The sequence below is a fragment of the Ascidiella aspersa genome, chromosome 7 (genome assembly GCF_963924565.1).
Source record: "Ascidiella aspersa chromosome 7, kaAscAspe10.2, whole genome shotgun sequence".
In the NCBI taxonomy this organism is placed as follows: Eukaryota; Metazoa; Chordata; class Ascidiacea; order Phlebobranchia; family Ascidiidae; genus Ascidiella; species Ascidiella aspersa.
In genome coordinates this window covers 24,307,494-24,328,971 of record NC_139453.1, presented here as the reverse complement: position 1 = coordinate 24,328,971, position 21,478 = coordinate 24,307,494, and the positions used below count along the sequence as shown (strand labels likewise).

Sequence of the window (21,478 nt, the reverse complement as noted above, 5' to 3'; positions counted from 1 at the left end):
TGTCACAGCATTATGTTTCACGTTGATTTCAACAGAGAGTGGCAATTAACAACAAAGGATTTTTGAAACCTGTTGTTTTGGAATGAACAGAACTTTATATGGAGAGAAGCGTGCTATTTGTTAGCAGAGGCCGATCAAACATTTTGTTTATGTCAAATGGGTGAAAATATATTTGTTGCCTCACAAAATTCCACTATAACTTGACGTTATGAAACAATTACCCTTTAGAAAACTGTTAAATTGAATAAGCGAAATTCATTTTGTTAATTGAAGAGTCGTTTTTAAAAGAGTCTATAAGACACTTGCTACGGTAGATCAGAAAAGATAAAAACCTACATTTGGAAAATAGGATAGATTTTATCTCTATTTAGTTGAAGTCGACAAAAAATGTAGTTTATTAGATGGGGGTTTGTGTTCTCGATGTTAATTTAATGAAGTAGAAAATTAAAGGCAAATAAAACGTGTGCAGAGCGCGAACACGTCGTGTTTCAACATATAGTTGTTGTTGGAAAAAGTGTAGTTTAGGCGCAGTAGATCTCAACCTTTTATTCAGTCGAACATTTTAATGAGTGTAAATTTGATATTTTAAATAGACGATCGAGTCTGTGCTAAACATTTATTTTAGAAAATACATCGTTTTTGATGGATTCTACTGAGCCGTCAGACTCCTCCGAGAAACGAGGCCTATTTGTAACCTGTGACGAGGCTGAAAACAAGGAATGCCATGTCATCGGTAGGTTATCAATGTTAACTGATGTGGTTATTAATGGAAAGTTCAATTTCTTTTTCAAAACTACACAGAAGTAGCCTATGCCGATATTACTTATCAGTTTGTCTTTAATACATTATAATGTACACCTAAACGTCAAACTTAGGGCCATTTTGATACTTTATTCCAGGGCTGCTCAATTATTTTCAGCAAAAATCTAGTTTTAAAAGGTTAAAATTTTTGTCCGTTATAACTCCAATAAGGTAATTTACAGTAATACAAAATGTAATACGGGATCATTTACATCGCTTCAACTGAAAATCCATCGCTTCAACTGTGAATTCTGTAATGTCCGTTACATAGAAAGGGGTTTTCAATGAACAGCAGCAATTGTTTGCCAAGAAAAAACCCATCAAATTGCATTGCCAAGTAAATACTGAGACGGATAAGTTATATAACACTAAAAAAGTCCCCATTCCGCCAGTTGAGCAGCCCTACTTTATACAGTGTATAATCTTATGACGAGTTCTTTTTCAGGAAAAATTCCTGATTGGTTGCAAGGAGAAGTAATAAGGAACGGGCCTGGCGAATTTGAGTTGGGACCAGATAAGTTCAACCATCTTTTCGACGGTCACGCCTTTCTTCACAAGTATATTGTTCTTTCTAATATAATTTTTCCTGTACAACAAACAACTTTTTTTTTTAATTTTTATTATCCAAAAAAATTGGTTTTACCATCACGCCAAGTTAATATGCAAAATAATAGTATAATAATAAATAAAGTTATATAAACTAAAACATTTTTAGGATTTTATTTTCAATTAATTCAAGTTTTGAACATTTACCAGGTATATTAAAAAATCGGTATCGGTCCAAAAAATGGATATCGGTCGATCTCTGTTTTGTATGGTGAAAATTATTAGTAACAACAGGACAGATATATGGAGTTTTCGTCAGGCTCTTACAGAGTTATTGAAAATTCTTTCTATACGTAATAGTTTAATTGACAACAGATTTAAGGTTAAATAAAAAAAAAGAATGCAGTTTTGATAGAATCATGTTTAACGATACTTTTCTACCTAATCGAAATTTTACGTCGGCTATACGTAACCTAAACAAAGGTACCTAAAATGCCGCATATAAATATAAAGAAAAAATTCTTATAAGTTCAATTTTCCTTTTTCAGGTTCAGTATAGAGCAGGGAAAAGCACATTACACTGGCAAGTTCATAAAGTCGAAGCAGTTTAAACACAACCACCAACACCAGCGTTTGCTTTATGGAAGCTTCGGAACTGCTTCCTTTGTGGATCCGTGCAAGAACATATTTTCAAGGTGGAAATACTAATGAATTTTCACGAGCTAAATATTCGGTAGAAATTTAAAGAATATTTTGGTTTACAATTACAAATGAGAACTGTCTAATAACAAATTATTTTTAAGAGGTAGCCGGCCAGATGTTATTGATTGGCGGGATGAATTTGGTCCGTGGGCCGTAGGTTGCCCACCTCTGCTCTAAGTTACCCTAAACATAAAGCAGATTATGATTTAGTTTCAAAGAAAGTTTTTAGTCGACTCATTTCGGTTCCTTATGATGTAACCTGTGGTTCTAAAGATTAGCAGTTATTATTGTCTACTAGCCAATAGCTATGACGACTTTAAAGGGGATAGCCCTAGATGCATAATAGGCATGTGTGTTTTTAATTGCCACGGTAAAATTATAATGCAGTAGGTAGCGTTGCAATGCCGTTTCTCAACTGTGTTTTTTCTCTTGTCCTGCGTAACTCAATAGAGCAAACATCCAAGAAATGTCATGGTCGAGAGTTCGAATCCCACTGCACGCTCGCATTTTCATAGCAGCCAATAATGCCACAAAATCATCATTTAAAAAAATGAAAATTGTGGGAGTACTATTTTGGGTGCCTTACGAGGCGGCACTATGTGTTAAGTTGTCCTTCCTTCAAAAACTGTTTGACTTTTTAGGATATTCACAGTGCTCACCACAAAGCCAGGCACAGACAACACTAACGTGAACGTTATTAAAGTGGGTAACGCACATTACGCCATCACTGATAGTGCAATTGCGTATCGATTTAACCCGGAAACTCTGGACACGATAAAATTCGAGGAATTCGGGCGAATTCTTAATCTACCTGTTGCAACTGCTCATCCGCATTACGGTAAGTAAGGCTGTCGGCACTTGCCCCCCCTGGAATTTCAAAATGCGATTATTAGTAATATTTGCAAGTGTGATATGTATTTATTATGAAGGGTAAAAATATTATACTTTATTATCCATTGCCCCCAGCGGCGTATCAGGGGGTTTGGGGCTCTTGCCCCTTGCAGGTGGCGGAAGGCGTCCTTGTAATTTAGCGCTAGTTCCATTTAGGGAACTTAGGAAACTACGCTGCTGATAGTCGAATTATGTATGTTTCTACCACAATTAATCACACATATTTTCGCCTGAAGTTAACGATTGCACACTGTGATTTCGCAGCTGGCGCCTGACAGGATTGTCGACGACGCACGTGTTCGCTTTGCGTCTAAAGGTTCGCTTTTGCTGGTCGTTTTTTGGCTGTTTCTGATTAGTTGTTTATGACGTCTTGCAACCACCATTCTATGACGTCATACTGTCACTGTTTTATGACGCCATTATTCATGAACGTCAGACAGAAAATAGGGGAATTCCCTAAGTTGAAAATTTTGGACCCCCTTTTTGATTTTCTGGTACGACCCTGATAAAAAAACTTAATTCAGATCAACTCAAGAAAATTATACTAGAAGCTCTAGTAGCGGAAAACAATGCTTGTGGTAGTATAATTTCTTGTGTAGGTGATAAATGCAATTCAAATGTTGCAGCTAATGGTAAATTACATGGCCCTGGTACAGTTTTTCGTTTTGACTACGTTTATTCTTTTAAAAATATAAGAATTAACTTGATAACGGTGCATGTTAAGGAACTTTCTTTCACAAAAGATGGAAACACATATATTGCACGATGGAAGGACATAGAAGCACTGTACAATGAAGACCGAAAAAACAGCATCCGTCTTACCAAGATCACATACACAGCTGTATATCCAAATCTTTGCAGAGACAAAGCGTGCCTTTTGTATGCCAGATCTTCAATGATAAGACAGTTGCTGCTCTTTCAACTCTAAAGGATAAACTTGGCATTAACTAGGGCACCATCATTTTTGTCAAATTCATCACTGATTGGTTTCAAATGATGAATGTGAAAGGTCGATATTCCGGTATTAACATGCGTGATGACTGTGGTTAACCATGGACCAAGAACTGCACTAGTTTCAAGAAACTTAATGAAACTTGTGACATTACAGCCTCTCATGCATGGTCAGGTGTTCGATGTCGGACGCAGAAGCTTACCAATCAAACTGCAGAAGCATTTGTACTGTTTACAAGAGCCGTCGAGGCCGCAGAGTTGCTACTGACTCAACACAACTTCATCTACGTTCTACCTGGTGTGTTTGCTGATGAGGCCCTTGAAAAGTTCTTTGGTCAAGCTAGACAACGCAATGGAAGTAATTTCTATGGTGAAATTGTAGATATCAAGACAGCTGCAAAAAACAAAAACCTCCATGCGTTTTTAAAATATGAGTCAACTCCGTGCGAATCTCATAATGTGCCTTGCACCTCTAACATTTGCATTAATGATGAACAATTTGACATCACCATTGCTGACACTGAAGACCTAGTGCAATCTAATGACAGTGTCAAACATAAATGTATTTTTATAGCTGGATATTTGGAACACAAATATCGAGCTAATATCTTGCGTATCGAAGCTGAAAATGACGACGACCATCGGATTAATTCGGAGTTTCTCACAAACCTAAATAGAGGTGGACTAACTGTACCTCTACTCTGAACAGTACATTTCGTACACTCAGCCTATAAACTGTTTAGTAAGTGCAACTTGCATTGCTGCCGAGCTCATCGCCATGCGTTGCTTCGTATCGATATTCCAATGGTTGTAATTCAAGGAGCATGTCTTACTTTATCAAACATTCTTTTGAAAGCATTTGTGCTTGACAACAGTGACAAAGAAAGACAACTCGGCTGTTTGAGAAGAAAAGAAAAACCCTCTACTAAAAACTGAACAAGCATCTTTAGAATGCCAAAAAGTAGTTTAATTACTCATTTCTACAAATTTCATTGTGCTGAGTCCCTTGAAATAACATTGTTCTAGAAATTTTTACCTAAAAATGTTAAATATATATTGTAGAAAAATTAACTTTCAATTTTGTTATTTCATAAATAACTAAGTTGTTCGTCTAAGATATATTTCTGTTGAACTATCCAGGCTAAACTGTCCATGTATAAATTTTAATTCAGTCACACGGTAACATACTGTGTGTTTCAGTTGTTTAAAGGTGTCTATGAATAGTATAGTATTTGTGGTTTTAGGGTGATTTACCAATAGGTTATGTAGCCTATATTCTAGGACGTATTGCAACAGTCGAAAAAGCCGTTTTAATTATTTAGCATGTTTAGTGAAAAAGTATAAAACACTCTTTCGGTGACTTAAAGTATGGCATTTTTTTCGAAACGACATATGGATATGGTGATAATAAAACTGAAGGTTTAAAAAATATTTCTTATTCTTGTTTAAAATCTTTGTTAAATACATGATAACTTTGCATATGCACAGAAGCAATTTGCTTATATTTCGTTGTTAACTCTGAAATCATAAGGCTATGCTCGTTTAGATACGAATGGAGATTATTACAACGTCGGAATCAGCTTTGGTCGCAAGTCATTCTACGAAGTGGTAAAGATACCTGTTGCCGATATGCAAGGAGAAGACCCCCTTTCCAATATTCAACTACACTCAAAAATACAGATCGACACACCATTGTCGCCTTCTTTTTATCACAGGTCATTTGTTTGTAAAAAATACAAAAAAAAACAAGTGTAATCACTACCTCACAAATTTTCGATAAACGTAAAACGTCATTCTTTAACCTTCATTTTACCATGGAAAATACATATCATGCCAAATCAGCACAAAGCATGTTTATCTCAATATAAAAATCAAATATAAGACCTGCTGGTATAGTAGCTTTCGTTTAACCACCAACATATTTATTTAGCTTTGGACTAACCGAAAATTACATCGTATTCTATGATCAGCCGGTCAGAATGAACTTAACCAAACTGATGTGGGCAACTGCCACTTGGGGGCCAATCGCTGGTGCATTTGAAGAAAACAAGAAAGTGTTACCACATGTAAGAAACTAAACAGCTTTTCGAAAAAAAAAACCCAGATACATTGAGCCTTCTTTTATAAATATTATCTGCGGCTATAGCGAGCTAAATAGAATACACAACATCTATAAGCATAACAAATTACACAAAAGCCTTACTCAGCACAAAATTGATGCCATTAAATGTAGAACACTACATATTTGCTTTTAAAGCGCATATAGTCAATTGGAATCTTAGCCTTTGTTATACCTAATCTAGTAAGTGTGCGTTTTATTCTCGATAAATATTCCAGTATTTCATGTAATATTTCACTCCTATATCCTTATAAGCTTAACATTTTGCAAGTTTTTATATAAGAAAGAGAAATGACTATACTTCTTAATATTGAGCCTATAACAAATGAATAATTCAAAAATAACGCTAAAAGTTAGCGCAAACCACCTTCAAGCTTAGAGTGATTTTATATTAATAAATACGAGAACCGTTATTATTTGCCGTTTGATAGCACTGTGGCAAAGACGCTATGTATGTTTTATATACAAGTTAAATGTGCACAACTATTATATTTTGGAGTGCAATTAAGACAAAATTGCCGCTCAAAATTCTGACCTGTTACGAGGTAACCTTAAATGCAGATAGAATATGTTGGAGTACGAATTTTAATCCATTTGTTGCAGCACTATTTTTTTTTCTAGAAGTAGATTACATTTTTATTGCGACTAAAATAACATACACATTTCTCAGTTTCACGTCATTGACAAGGCTACCGGCATTCAACTACCGACAAAATACGTCATCGATCCGCAACTCTGCTTCCATTTCGTCAACAGTTACGAGGTGTCATCGGACGAAATGAAATATCTGGTGGTCGACATGTGCTGTCATTCAAAAATCCAGAAACTGACCGATCCCAAACTGTGAGTCGGTTACAATGCACTTTCGTTGGCATTTGCTCTTTAGCAATATCTTTGTTAGACTTATTTATTTTATACTTTATTATATTTTTATCAACGCGGGCGTTTTACACAAGTTTTATGTTCAAGTGAAATTCGATTTAAGGAAATTCAAATACTTTTCGTTACGTGCACTGTTAGATGTCTTTCAAGCTAATCATTTAAACTTATATGATGTATATTACAACTTATCGGTGGTTATACGGGTAACAACAACAACATGCGAGGACAAATCTGCGCAAATGTCAATTGACGATGAAAACAAATATTAAAGAAACGTGATGCGTTAAATCGTGAATCTTGTGGTCTATCTATAGCAGGGGTCGGAAACCCTGGCACGCGAACCACTTTTGGCACGCGAGATGTTTTTGCATGGCACGCCAAATGATTTACCTCGCTCGTTATATCACCTTAAGAAATTGCAATCATTACATCACTACCATATCATTAACATTAATATTACATCAATAACAAAAGCGCTAACTAAATGGTTGCACACATTACAAGTTCGATATGCAGTGTTTGTGTCACAATTTGGTGTCTTAACTGTTGCACTTAACATTACTTTTTGTGGACGTTAAACTTGATGTTTACCGCTAACCGTTCGTATTACGGCCACAAGCCCCAAAGTGGCGTGATGTTTACTGCGTTCTACATTAAAAGTAAGCACGTGTGTTTTTGTGCGACTGAGAAACCAAGCTAAAAGTCGAAACAATATAGGTTCTGAAAAGAGTCAAATAATTTTTTCAAATAGCGAACACAGTATTGTGTTTGTGACAGTTCGTTTTTTTAGCAGGGTTAGGATATCCATACAGAATTTAACTTCTGAAATTAGGTTTATTGGCGTCTCCCAAGATACGTCAATTAGATGTCAGACCACAGCAGGGCTGCGGAGTCGGACTCGGGTAAGACTGTATTTTTTTTCTGGCCGAGTCCGATGTGTGCGCATGCGCAGTACCAAATTTCGCAACTAATAAGGCAGCAAACTGTATATTGTTAAGGTGAAATAGCATATGGTGGCACATTTTTCGTAAGCCCCACGAAGGGATTGATGAATATCCATCTTATTTTAGTTACGAAATCGCACATTTGACTGGAGTCGGCCCGGTTGTTTTCAACCGACTCCGCAGCCCTGGCTGCCAGTGGAAAACCAAACATAGAAAAATGTTTGGCACGCTAGTTGTTGATATTTTGACATTATTCATAAACTGGCGCACTGCATACGAATGGTTGCCGAACCCTGCTCTATAGACTTATTATACTGTAACACACTTTACTGTCTATATCATTAAAAGTTCATATAGGGCCAGTAACTTGTCGGTAAAAACGACAGCCTTGCTTGAGCAGAATTATTTGCAACTAATGCCTTGCTTTTAGACTCCTGGAAAAGTACAGCAGTTGGCAAACCGACGAAGACACTGCTGCCTTCAAGCGTTTCATTCTGCCCTTAAACATAAATGAATCGACCAAAAAGGGTATTTTTAAAGTCATGTTATGTTAAATTCGCCTTATGTTTAAGCCCATTAAACCAAGTCATTTCCAGGTTAAGCGATATAAGATCATAATTTGCCATCAAAACGGCTTAAAAACTATTAATTCAATTCACATGTTTTTATACCAAAAACCTTGAAAAGAAATAGTTTCTCAATTATAAAAAAACATTGGATCCCTTTTTAAATTTAGCAAATTGTGCTTCATTCAAACACAAGCCATTAAAACTAATTGAATTAGTTAAACCTAATTATCATGAACGTGTAGTCAGTTCAAAGGCAACAAATTTTTAATCGATCAATTGTAATAACATAAGATAGACCAGGACATTGCCTCACAAACGGCAATTTTAAATTTGAATTGTTGTAAGAAACCACCCTCTTCTAGCAATGCGCAACCGAAGCTTTGCTATGCTCTGTTTTGAAATGTCTGTAAGCATAGTACGCAAAACAAAATAAAATCATCTACTTTTTGATAGAAACGTCGTCTTGTGTTTTCTAGCATATTACTATATGCACATTTACATATAGGCGTCAATCTTGTGGGGATAGAAGGCTGTTCGGCCAAGGCTGTGTTTAGAAAAGACGGCTCACTATTCTTAACGCCTGACGAATTATTCGATGAAGAGTTGAGGTCAGATGTGCAAGTTGAGCTGCCACGAATCAATTATAACTACAACGGTAAAAAGTACAGGTAAAATGAGGTCAAACAATATTCACCGGGGAAGCCCAATCACCTATTTCTTGTATACCGAGTCCCTGCGAAAATGTTACTACCGAAATCATTTAGCCTAATAAGGATCTTAGTGCAAACAAGGCCTGGCTAGAATAACAACTCACGGCATGACCATGTTGATTTTTGGTGATATTATTTCGAAGGTACGCGATATATCATTACAAGTGTATCATAATCGATGGTCGGCACTATACTTGAAGCAGGGCTGGAAACAGCATATACCCGTGTCACGTGGATTACTTATGGATCGGTTAATCTATTTCTAAATCATACTTTGTTGTAGGTGTGACTGTTTATCCAGTTACATGTGATTCCAATTATTTTTAATTTAATCCCGTGAAAAGCAGGTATGCAGCTAACACCTGTTTTTGCCTATCTTTGCGCAATTCGGGTGCAGGGGGCAAACCCACTCGAACCTATATTGTTTAATTTTTGAAGTATTCAGGCCCAAATGAAAGAATAGTCGTACTTTATTAACTTTTTTACGGCACTCTTCACAATTAATGTCAGTTATGACTTTAGGTACATCTATTCGACTGGCCAATCACGCAAACGTAAACTGGAATGCTTGGTGAAGACCGATGCGGATACTAAACAAGTCCAGCTTTGGATTGAACCGGTATATACGCTCTTTTATGTACATAGAGAGAAATGTATCTACATTCGGTTACATGTAAAAATCTAAATGACAAATTTTTACATTTTGAACACTTTTTAAGATTTAACACTTACGGGGGTAAGGAATCTCCGCAGACAATAAAATCTAAAAGAAATTTCCTTGCTTCATTCGAATTAAGAAACTGATGATGCCTATTCACAAGGCGAAATATATATTTCTGCAAAAATTTTAAGAAATGATGTTAAGTTTTTTATCTGTTTTCATAAAAGTCTAAACATCAATTTTTTCAGGAAATAGTTTTGTATACCGTAATAAAAACTTTTAGGTGAAACGATGTTATTCTACGTTTACTTTATCATGGTGCTATTTTATCAATATGGTTATAAAAGAAGTAAGAATGTGGAATATATTTCAAAATATCACTGAATATTAAAGTAACCTATGGTCCTATAGCAATACACAATGTATTGCAGGATTGCGTTCCATCGGAACCAGTTTTTGTTGCAAGACCGAATTCGACAGAAGAAGATGACGGCATCGTTTTATCGACGGTCGTGGCGCTGCAGAAAAACAAACCGGCGTTTTTGCTTATTCTGGACGCAAGGTGCTTTAAGGAGGTAGCCAGAGCCCAGGTAATGAAATTAAAACGTCAAGCTTAACATTCATGTATAACAACGCGTTTCTATTTAATGGTAATTTTTATATATTTTTTTTCAGATTTCATCGTTAATGTCGTTTTCCTTTCACGGCCAATTCCACGAGAAGCGGGACTAAGAAACACAACAAAAATTTTCCGCAAAGTTTCTGTTAATACTCACCAATTTTTAAACGTGGCACGCTTTACGTTGCCAGATAACGAAAATAGTTTTATTTATAATCAATTTGAATCAGGAAAAAGCAGACATATGTTTGATTTTGGGCGATATCAAACTTTTTAAATCGTCCATGTTCAGCCAAAGCACGTAAACAATTTTTAATTTAAAAAAACGCCTAGAGTTCTCGAAGCATTTCGGTATATATAACAGAAGCGACTCTAGAATAACATAACTTATTTATTAACATTGGTTCAAAACGTGGTGGTTCGAAAACGCTTTAATAACCTTAAGTCACGACTATACACGCGTTAATATTTCAATTGTGCAAATTGACTGAATACCGCTAACACATGTCTGGAAAAAACTTTCACGTTTTTGATACACGCCATATTTGCATATACGTTACTGAAACTTCAAATAGATCGTAATAATCATTATCAGCTTTTTATTGATGATTTATGGATTTCCGCCAAGAGATGTTATTGTTTCCTATGGTTTCAGACATGTGCATTCAGTCACTCTAGTCATGTGTTAAGTCAATTGAGTTAAAGTACGGAAGCGTTGGTAAACAGTTTTAACGAATTTTCTAACAGCAGAACAAGGTTTATCTTATAAAAGACTAAAAAGGGGTTGAGAAAACAGTCTTTATAGCTTTGTGATCAACATATCATGTGTTTCAACGTTACAGAAAACAATAATTTAAAACGCATATTAAAGGATACCCTACCACTCGGTTTGTCATTGCGAAATGTAATGCATCGTTAAACTATTCGTCTTTTCTGATTTAAAACTATGTCAGTTTGTTAGTAACGACACACGCGGAATATTTTGTGCCCCTGTTTTAGGTTGACACTGGAAATAATTGTTAAAAAACAATATATTTTAGGGTTAAAATTAACGCTCCGCGCAATTGTCGCGATAAAATTCATATCAGCAGTGTTGCGTTTGCTGACTGATGGTATAGGTAGGCTCCAGACCTTGTATATGTTCTGCTTTTGTTTTACGCGTCTGCCCTATATTGTGTCTCTTGCGTGTTTACTTGAGTGGTATTCATTTAGACAGCAACTTTACCGTGTTAATGCGCCTTGTATATGTTGTGCTTCACCCTTCTTCGCAGCTTGAGCAGTAACATCCGTGTTTGCTTGACTATAGTTGTTAACGTTTGCAGCGCAATTCGCCACCTTCAAGAACTGTGGTGTGTTCTATTTGTCTGTTTTTACCATTATAGATATTGTATTCTGTCTTTGCTTACGTGGTTGCTTTAAGTCAGTGGTTCTTAACAAGGGTTTCGTCAAACCTTCAAGGCTTGACGGAGCTGTTTTGGGGGTTCGGCGAGAACGTCCTCCAAAAAATTTCACACGGCCTACTTAAAAGTTATTTCAACGATTGTTTTTTTAAATGTGTCATGGCCCTACCAAACTATGTTTTTCCAACTTTATCTATAAAAAAAGTACATTTATTTGCGCTCCGCGCAAACTTTGATGCCTTATTGGGCCTACTATGTTTTTTTTCCGTTGAAACAAGATCTAATTATGCCACAAGCGCTATGCAAACGCCGTTAGTTCAAGGTAAATTAGAATCTCTTTAATCTGCCTAAAGCGACAAGTACCCTTTTAAATTAAAAGTTTTGCAAATTTAACCCATTTTTGTTTAAATATTATTGTACCGACATTTCAGGATGACTTGAGAACAACACGTGTTTTTAAGGTTAAGTGTTTTATGACGTCATAAAAAAACATAACTGTGCGACATATATAAAAACTTTTATGTTACCTCCAAATACAAATAAATAAGCCCGTTTATATGCACGCTTTATTGCCCGGATTCGAATCTGTTTCGTTAATTCATTCTCTCTCGTTTTGGTGCTGGAATGAATTAAGTTCTCTCGTTTCTTAATCGGTCAAAAGGAGTGGTTTTCAATCCGTTCGCCACTTAATCTGTTCGTTTCGCGGACGGCCGAAATCGTTTAATGAAGAATGACCTGCTTTAACGCAGTAAACATCACGCCACTTTTGGGGCATTATGACGTAACACGAACGGCTAGTCGTAAACAAAACAACAAGTTTAATGCATAAGGAAAGAATATTACATACACTCGTTAGATACTAATTTGTGACAGAGGGGATGGTCTAGAATACACTAAGGATGCGGTTTGGTTAGGTTTAAATTGTAATACTTGGCCCACCCTCACCCAAATATTGTACATTGCTTTAATAATTGTCTTAACGCTGTGGTAGGATTTTAGGCCAGCGCCAAATACAGTTTTCATTAGTCATGTTTGGTACATCTTATCACCTTCTTTTGTCCACTCTGCCTTGTATATAGCGTTGACCAGCACACATAAGCTTAACTTTCCTGCACTTTATATTCTGTGTGCCAGGTAAACTGAAGCACTATACAGTCAGAAACATACTTCGGCAAACCAAACTCAAGTAATTCTTGTTTTTTTTTCAATTTTAGGTTTATAAAAACGAACAAGCAGCAATAGATTGCTACCGCAAGAAGTAGCCTAAGCCGAAAAATCGGTTGTGCGTCAGAGGTTTACTGGAATATTACGTAATAATGCATATCAGTGCAGTTTGTACACTCAAGCTGGCTTGAATTTCGCGCCATGTAATTACGACGCTGGAACGGATTACTTTTTAATCCGGATTGAACCTTAATATTAACTGCCCGCGAAAGGTGCATATAAACGGGCTTAATGATTATTCCGATCTATTTGAAGTTTCAGTAACGTAAATCCAAATATGGCATGTATCGAAAACGTGAAACTTTTGAAAGCTGAATAGAAATCATAGTGTGAAACGTAGAGCGACGTGTGTTTGTAACTCCAGACATGTGTAAGCGGTAATCAGTCAATTTGCTCAGTTGAAATATTAACGCGTGTATAGTCGTGACTTAAGGTTATTAAGGCGTTTTCGCACACCACGTTTTGAACCAATGTTAATAAATAAGTTACGTTAGTCTAGAGCAGTGCATCCCAACCATGCGAAGCATTTCTAAATGTTACAGTTTTCTATTAGATCGGGTAATTATTGCATTACTATTGCGTAACATATAGGCAAGAATTTAAGAAACATGTAACAATCCAATATACAAGCTCAAGTTTCGCCCTAACGGTAAATTGCATGGATAAGCCTTTTATCTTGAGTTATAAATTAATTTGTCTTTCGTTTGATCTTATTTCATTGTGGGTCGCACAATAAAACTTGCTTTAAAAGTGGGTCGCGAACTGACAAACGTTGGGAAGCACTGCTCTAGAGGAGCCTATGTTATGTACGAAATCGCTTAGAGAACTTTAGCCGTTTTTTTAATTAAAAATTGTTTACGTGCTTTGGCCGAACATGGACGATTTAAAAAGTTGGATATCGACCAAAATCAAAAATATGTCTGCTTTTTCCTGACTCAAATTTTTTTAATTAATTTCGTTTTCGTTATTTTGCAACATAAAGTTTACACGTGTAAACAAATCAAAAAGAGTAAGTATTAACAGAAACTTTGCTGGCATTTTTTCTGTGTTTCTTAGTCCCGCTTCTCGTGGAGCTGGCCGTGAATAGAAAACGACATTAGCGATGAAATCTAAAAAAATATATATAAGAATCACCAATAAATAGAAGCGCTTGTTATACATAAAAGTTAAGCTTGAATGTTTGAATTCCATTACCTGTGCCCTGGCTACCTCCTTGAAGGACTTTGCGTCCAGAATAAGCAAAAACGCCGGTTTGGTTTTCTTCAGCGCCACGACCGTCGACAAAACGATGCCGTCATCTTCTTCTGTCGAATTCGGTCTTGCAACAAAAACTGGTTCCGATGGAACAATCCTAAAATACATGCGTTTAGCTAATGAAGTAGGCATCTTGTTTGCAAATTACTCGTATTTTATCGTTTGAGGGCTATCGTTTTTTTAATAGTTTCTTAAAACGAGGTTTGCGAGTAAACGAAATGCGTAAGATTTGGTTAGTTAGCCTTAATAATTTTCAGCCTCTTGACAAGTTACAAATATTTTTCGTTTCTCGGGGTCTTGTGGCGCATGCTTGTCAATAGCAAACGATTTATTGTAAAAATAAATGTTTTTTCAAAAGCCCAGTCGACTGCTAAAATCCTGAATAAACTATTCAAAAGGAAAACAACGATCTTCAGTCGAAAGAGAGTGTCCCAAATAAATGATAAAAGATTCTTATTTTATTCGCATACGTTTCGGCAAGTGCTAATCTCATCCAAATGGTTGATTTCCGATTGAGGCGAATGTAGTACATCAATGTAGTACGGGCGAATGTAGTACATCACATGATCGGCTTGATTGAGATCACAATAATTACATTCGAACTTATTTCTACTGTTTTCCTATGTTTTGTTCGCCTACCCCCTACATAAAGTTCAGTAAAGAGTATTGTTAAGCTTCGCTGCCTAAAAACGAAACCATCCACGGAAAAAGGTTGTGAAAAACACTCCTGTGTATAAAACTAATTTAACACGTGCTAAAGCTGACTGAGTGCTATTAACTATATACAGGGACAGGGACCGAGACAATAAAAATGAATACGTTAATCAGCTGAGCTGTGAGTCACTTATGAAGGGAAACTGTGGGCGTTTTCCAGAAAAACACAGTACAATTGAACGAACGGCATATTTACCAAAATAATCTAAAACGCGAAATATAAAATTTCTAAATTTGATACATCAGGAGCAATTAGCTTCGAATTAAGTAAATATTCACTGTTCAGATATAGACAGGGATTTTAAACGTTACGTCCAAAATAAGTTACCTTAAGAACACCACACATTGTGTTTATTTTAGGTTGAAGAGGTGTTAGTCTACTTACAATATAAAAGTCACTTTATACAATATGTCATCGATTCAGGCTTAGTTTTTTAACTTGATAAATCCGTCGGCTTTGGGCTTAGTTAAAAGTAGAGATATATAATTTCAAAAGCGGGTTAGTTTTTTCATTTATCTAGTATAAGTTTAAAGACAAAAAGTGTAGTTAAAAAATACTGTTTTTTTAATTGTTTGTCAAAATTCCTTTATATGGTTAAAATTACCAAAAGTTGCTATGAGATTCACTGCGCCTTTGAGTTAAAACAATTTTATCAAATGGAGATAAGACTTACAGGAAACACAATGTGGATAAGCGAATAGCAAAAACAGATTTGATTTCACGTATATTTAGGGTAGGAAAAAGGGCAGTTTTAAGGGAGGCTTGTTTTAGTTTTTTAAAAGCGATGGCGATCCTCTACGTTTCTCAAGAAAAAAACTAATTCGTTCAATATGACATTTGCATCGGGACTTATTTATTGAAAGGAGTAACCTTTATAAACTTGTCCTTTAGTTTCAAATAATTATGTCAAGGTAAACAAATTGCGACATGTGTAAATATTATTTGATATAAGAGGTTAAGTATGGCTCATATCAATAGCCTACTTCAGTTTTTAATTTTTTTTACAAAAGCTTTGAAAGCGGTCCATTACCATACCAGTATAATTTTATCAAAACAGTCTATTAAAAACGTCGTTGTCAGTTTATACCTGTTGTAGCTATAAAATTATTTGTAAAGCACTTTTATTGTGGGTACACTATATTTTAGCAAAAATATCAGAAATACAGACGCATTGCTACGTCATAACAATGTACATAAAGTTTTAAAGCGCGTTTCTCGCTTTAACACTCACAATTAACCTCCTAATTGAGCTTTCTACAAAATCGAAAAATACACATACGTTACATATTATTTTATAATGAATTTCTTTCATATATTGTGCTTAACTATAGTAAACAGTACAATTTTTATGAAGTTTTTATCAAGGATGTATACTTTTTAGTCAATAATTTTTATTTGCTTTATTTCAAGTTACAGTCACATTATTCGATATCTTGTATGTTAATACTTGAAACGTTTGCATGCTGAAAACAACAAGTGTACAAAAAGAAGAAAGGCGGTGTTTGCAACACCAGACGTGCGTTAGCTGCATCAAGTAATTTGCACATATCTAGCACGATTTTTACCGTGAGTGATAGCGATGTAACGTTATTGCGTTTTTCTTGTCGAAAACTTTAAAGTTCATAACTTATTAAGGATAGTTTTGGCGGAATTTGGTAGAGACATAATGTTTAGGGTTTAAAAAATGCCTAAATACGAACATAGCCTGTGTGACCTGGCAGCAGAGAAAACGCCATCTATTTCAAAAATCGTTTTTGTGATCCACTTATTAAAGGGCCAGTGGCACATAAACTATTTTTCAAATAAGGCAATTTAGGAGTGAAAAAACACGGACTATATAATTTAGTTGCGTGCTTAGCTTTCGCCTTGAACCTGACAAGATAAGAGTCGGCTTTAATATCTGATCAGTAATATCTAGTTTATTAATCATTCAAAGATAAAGTTACGTTACATTTGCTGGCGCAATATATAAATAGTGTCTGGGCTGAAATACTATAGGTTTGTCAGACTATTCTGCCATTCATGATGTACTATTTCTTCCATCAAAAGATATACACTGCTTTACGCAAAAAAGGGATAGGAGCAAGTAAAAGGATGAGTTGTTTCACATATATGTACTTCATATGAGCTTTTTAATGCAATTACCTGGGCTCTGGCTATCTCCTTGAAGGACTTTGCATCTAGAATAAGCAAAAACTCCGGTTTGTTTTTCTGCAGCGCCACGACCGTCGACAAAACGATGCCGTCATCTTCTTCAATCGAATTCAGTTTCGCAACAAAAATTGGTTCCGATGGAACGCAATCCTAATTAGTTTAAAGTGAAAAAATAACGTTTTTTTATATTTTTTATGCGGATTGTTTCAATCAAGAAACTTCGCAATTTCGTAGTACGTGACGAGCATAAATAATAGTCTAAATCAAAACAATGCGAAAGAATTAATTTCATGATAAAATTGTTCATTTTAATTAATATTTCTGGTTTTGAACAAAGCAAAGTAAAATTGTATATTAACGTGGTGAAAACTTAGCCAAAACACTAAATAACCTTTTTTGTAAATCGAGCATTAGCACGTATTTTGTCAATTTTCATGGATAAGACAATAAGAATGATGCTCATATAAGTTTGGAGTTAGATCTAATTTGAGTAAATGCGGTTAAAAGTTTATGCCAATCGGTGTAGATTTTGAATTTAAATGGACAATTTTTTATTATAATCTTGCCAAGCGTACCTGTTGAGTCCACAGCTTTACTTGTTTCGTCTCAGTATCCGTCTTGACTAGAAACTCTATTTTACGCTTGAACGCTCGACCGATTGAGTAAAGGAATCTTAAAACAGAAAAACATTAGAAGATAGGGTAGGTTAGGGTAACTTAGGGTGACTAACATATACATATTTATATGAAGAACGGTGGAGCAATGCACAGGAATGGCATATTCTTATTAGAGTGCATATTTGGACTGATTTTCTGAGAAATGAAACGTTGTGATGGCCACATAGGTCTACTTAATTGCAATTTTTGCATTACGTCACCCTAAAAATGTTTATCTCGTGTACGCAAACTGACTTGAGGCCTTGTAAGGATCTAGGTAAGTCGGCGACCACATTACCTTGGCAAGCTTGTTGTAACTACTATCTATGAATTAGAAAGTATATGTTATGCACAACACTGAGTGTTAGACACATCTGCTAACTTTCACGCACCACAGAGGTATCAATCTCCGATAGACTGAGTTGTGCCGCCATTTTCACGTTACCGCATTTTACAATCTGCAAAGTTTCTTTATAAAAGCGATTTCGAACAGCCAAATATAAGGTTTTATAAGTAAATTGTGGAAACTCGTAACCCTCATGTAGAAGGAGAAGGTGCGATACTTGACACTTTATTTCGACATGGATGCCCGATATTTTGGACAAAAAGTATCTCGATCCGCATCAATACCAAATGACGTTATTAATATATCAAACAATCAAAATAGGTAAAAATGAAACCATTTTTGCAAGATTATTCGGCTTGGGATGTATTAAGTTATTAACTTACAATGCATAAATTGACAGATTACAGTATCTGAAAAAACCATCATGGCTGTTGTAATTTGTCCTTTAATGAATTTACCTGTATTCTCAATCTCAACTATACATTTGAGCCTGTGCAAGTGGTTATAGTAATGTAAAAGACAGCAGACACGAAATTATATAATTATTTCTAAACACGCTGGGTAAAATACGTTTGGCTATAGGAAGTTAAAATATTTCTCCCATTACTTTTTCTTTAAACCTCTTTAAGGTAAAGCTTTGATATGAGTCAGATGCCAAGACAACAAGTTTATATGGGCTTAATATATATAAACGAACCCTTAATATATATAAACAAAATATTTTTTTTTTTAACTTATGTTAGCTATACACACAACAGTTTACGCCATAAAAACCTTTTGAAGTTGCTTCGCTGACGTTTAAAGGCAAAACAAATCGTTTGAAGGCCATCTTGTTGTTACCCACTTTATACCAAGCCATGTAGTTCTCCGCGTTACTAAAATGAAAAACAAAAACAAGATTCCTTTCACTGAAGAATGTAAGTGACGGCCGTTAAATTTATAAATACACCTGAAGAACAAAAAACATTTTAACGGGAACATACAATAAGACCTAAAAGCAACAATACCTAATGCAGAAATATTTTGGTCCTGTTTGGGGTTATTGGTGGGTAATTAGAAAATGGGTCGGTGGTGAAATTGTTAGGCGAGTTAGTGATGCACTTAGGGGTGGGATTTGGGGTTAGTTAAAGTGTTGTTTAAGCCTTATTTTGACCTTTCAGGTCTTATTCCGATGGATTTAGGACTATTTCCGATTTAGTACTAATACCATTATGTATTAGTCCTATTTTGACCTTATTCCAAATTGTGTTTTATTCTGACGTTGGTGTTGTTTTTATCTCGGTCTTATGGCTGGAGTCCTTTTTAACTGCTTCAACAGTTTACAACTAGTGTGCAAAGTATAGCCTGATTCGCAACTGGTAAACTACAAACACATACAATAAACCAGTGTATAGTTTTGGTGTTTTTCTAAATCATTTTCACAATTAATGTCCGAACAATATACGTAATTAACCTACAGTTGGTGGTCGTCAAGCCTTTGCATTTCGGAGTGGCAGCACATATCAATGACGAGATAATTCATTTTCTTCGTTGACACCTCGTAACTGTTGATGAAATGAAAGCAGAACTGTGGCGCAATGACATATTTCGTCGCTAGTTCGGTGCCGGAAGCCTTGTCAATGACGTGGAACTGAATTTTTTTTCAAATTTGTAAAGTGTTAGAAGATAATAAAATCCGCTTTTTATGAAAAATTCTGTGTACCAGGGTCGAAAATACAGCAATATAGTTAAGCACAAATGCGAAAAGTTTTTCCGGTTTAAAATTCTCAGCTATCTCAACGCTAAGCGTGCAATATAGTTCGTTGTTTTTTTCCATTTATTTTGACTCATTTGGATGTTGAAAGATTTGTTTTTTTAACTAGAAAATAGTCTTCTTATAGCTGTTTTGTTCGTGACAGGGAAACACAACCAAAGAATTCGTTAAACATGAATGCAATATTGTTTTCAGTTTTCCCGCGCTGTTACTGTTCCTGCTTTCCAATGAATATAACCCAAACACTAATTCAGTGGTTCTCAACCGGGGTGCCGCGGCACTCTATAGAGTATTATTTTATCGCTCAAGGGTGCCGAGAGATAATTCAAATTCTTTAGGATTCCAATTTTTGCTCTATTAGTAAGCTTATTGATATAACTATTTTTGTGTACCGGTGCGATAAAAGTACTAAAGGTTTTTTCAACCTTGTTGCACAGTTAATGTGCCGTTTCAATATCGTTTATTGCACTGTTACAGTTAACCACTCAGCAAAAATACGCGCAACCGTGCCCGCGAACTATTTATAATTTCTGTAGGGTGCCGCAAGCCAAAACAGGTTGCGAAAAACTGTAGCTTACTAATCAGATAACAAGTTAACAACTACAACCATTCGGACAATTAGACAACTGACCAGTCTAAGGCCACAAAATGGTGACGTTGTCCACTTACTTGGGAGTGTTTGTTGTCCACGTCAAACACACCGGATATCGGTCCCCAAGACGCCCACATGATTTTGGCGATGTTTATTCTGGTCGGTTGGTCATAGAAGGCAATGCAATTCTCCGATAAAGCGAAGCTTGTTGTATATGTGAGAAATACGGTTGTTAGTACAGTTGCGTTTGGTTTGTTTTCCTAAAGACTCTCAAAAATAACCTTACAATTTGACTAAAAAAGTTCTGTTTTGTAATTTGGTGTTTAACTTCATTACAACAAAGATTTTCACCTGTGATAATAAGTTGGCGAGAATGGAGTGTCGATAGGTATTTTTGAGTGCACTTGAATTTTGAAAGAGGGTCATCGTCTTGCATGTCGGCGGCAGGTATCTTTATCACTTCATAGAACGACTTGCGACCGTAGCTATAGTTCCGATGTTGTAATAATCTCCATTTGTGTCTGCAAAAGTATACTACTGAACTGCGAAGTCTTTACACTTGATTAATAGGCAACTATTGTTGCGAGCATGCAGTATGAATTACTTGATTATCGTAAAATACGTTGGACAAAATTATACAACATATATTTTATTTGGAAATCGTGCACCCACCACATGTGAAATAATGCCAGGTATAATACATCATAGGAATTGAAAAGTTCAGTCATAATGCTCCAAGTCAGTGGTTCTCAACCTTTTATGGCTTACGGCACCCCTCAAAAATAATTTTTGGAAAGCAGGAACAGTAACAGCGCGGGAAAACTGAAAACAATATTGCATTCATGTTTAACGAATTCTTTGGTTGTGTTTCCCTATCACGAACAAAACAGCTATAAGAAGACTATTTTCTATTTGAAAAAAACAAATCTTTCAACATCCAAATGAGTCAAAATAAATGGAAAAAACAACCAACTATATTGCACGCTTAG

The 21,478-nt window shown here is 35.6% G+C and overlaps 2 protein-coding genes and 1 pseudogene across 2 annotated transcripts; 2 read left to right on the top strand and 1 right to left on the bottom strand.

Moving 5' to 3' along the window:
* The first annotated feature begins 642 nt into the window (after positions 1–642).
* LOC146138586 (retinoid isomerohydrolase-like) lies at positions 643–10,821 on the top strand. Its single transcript, XM_083394613.1, has 12 exons — positions 643–733; positions 1,247–1,358; positions 1,896–2,042; positions 2,691–2,887; positions 5,438–5,606; positions 5,822–5,957; positions 6,681–6,853; positions 8,267–8,364; positions 8,911–9,073; positions 9,638–9,734; positions 10,208–10,366; positions 10,452–10,821. The coding sequence occupies exons 1-12, from the start codon at positions 643–645 to the stop codon at positions 10,506–10,508; spliced, it is 1,599 nt and encodes a 532-aa protein (XP_083250739.1). The 3' UTR covers positions 10,509–10,821.
* On the top strand, positions 3,934–4,827 carry LOC146138587 (uncharacterized; annotated as a pseudogene).
* A 3,250-nt stretch (positions 10,822–14,071) lies between the features above and the next one.
* LOC146138585 (carotenoid-cleaving dioxygenase, mitochondrial-like) lies at positions 14,072–20,626 on the bottom strand. The gene is made up of 6 exons (XM_083394612.1): positions 20,567–20,626; positions 19,602–19,774; positions 17,718–17,814; positions 17,134–17,292; positions 14,214–14,405; positions 14,072–14,128 (listed from the first exon to the last, which is right to left on the bottom strand). Exons 1-6 carry the CDS (start codon positions 20,624–20,626, stop codon positions 14,072–14,074), a joined length of 738 nt encoding a protein of 245 aa, XP_083250738.1.
* Between the last annotated feature and the right edge of the window lie 852 nt (positions 20,627–21,478).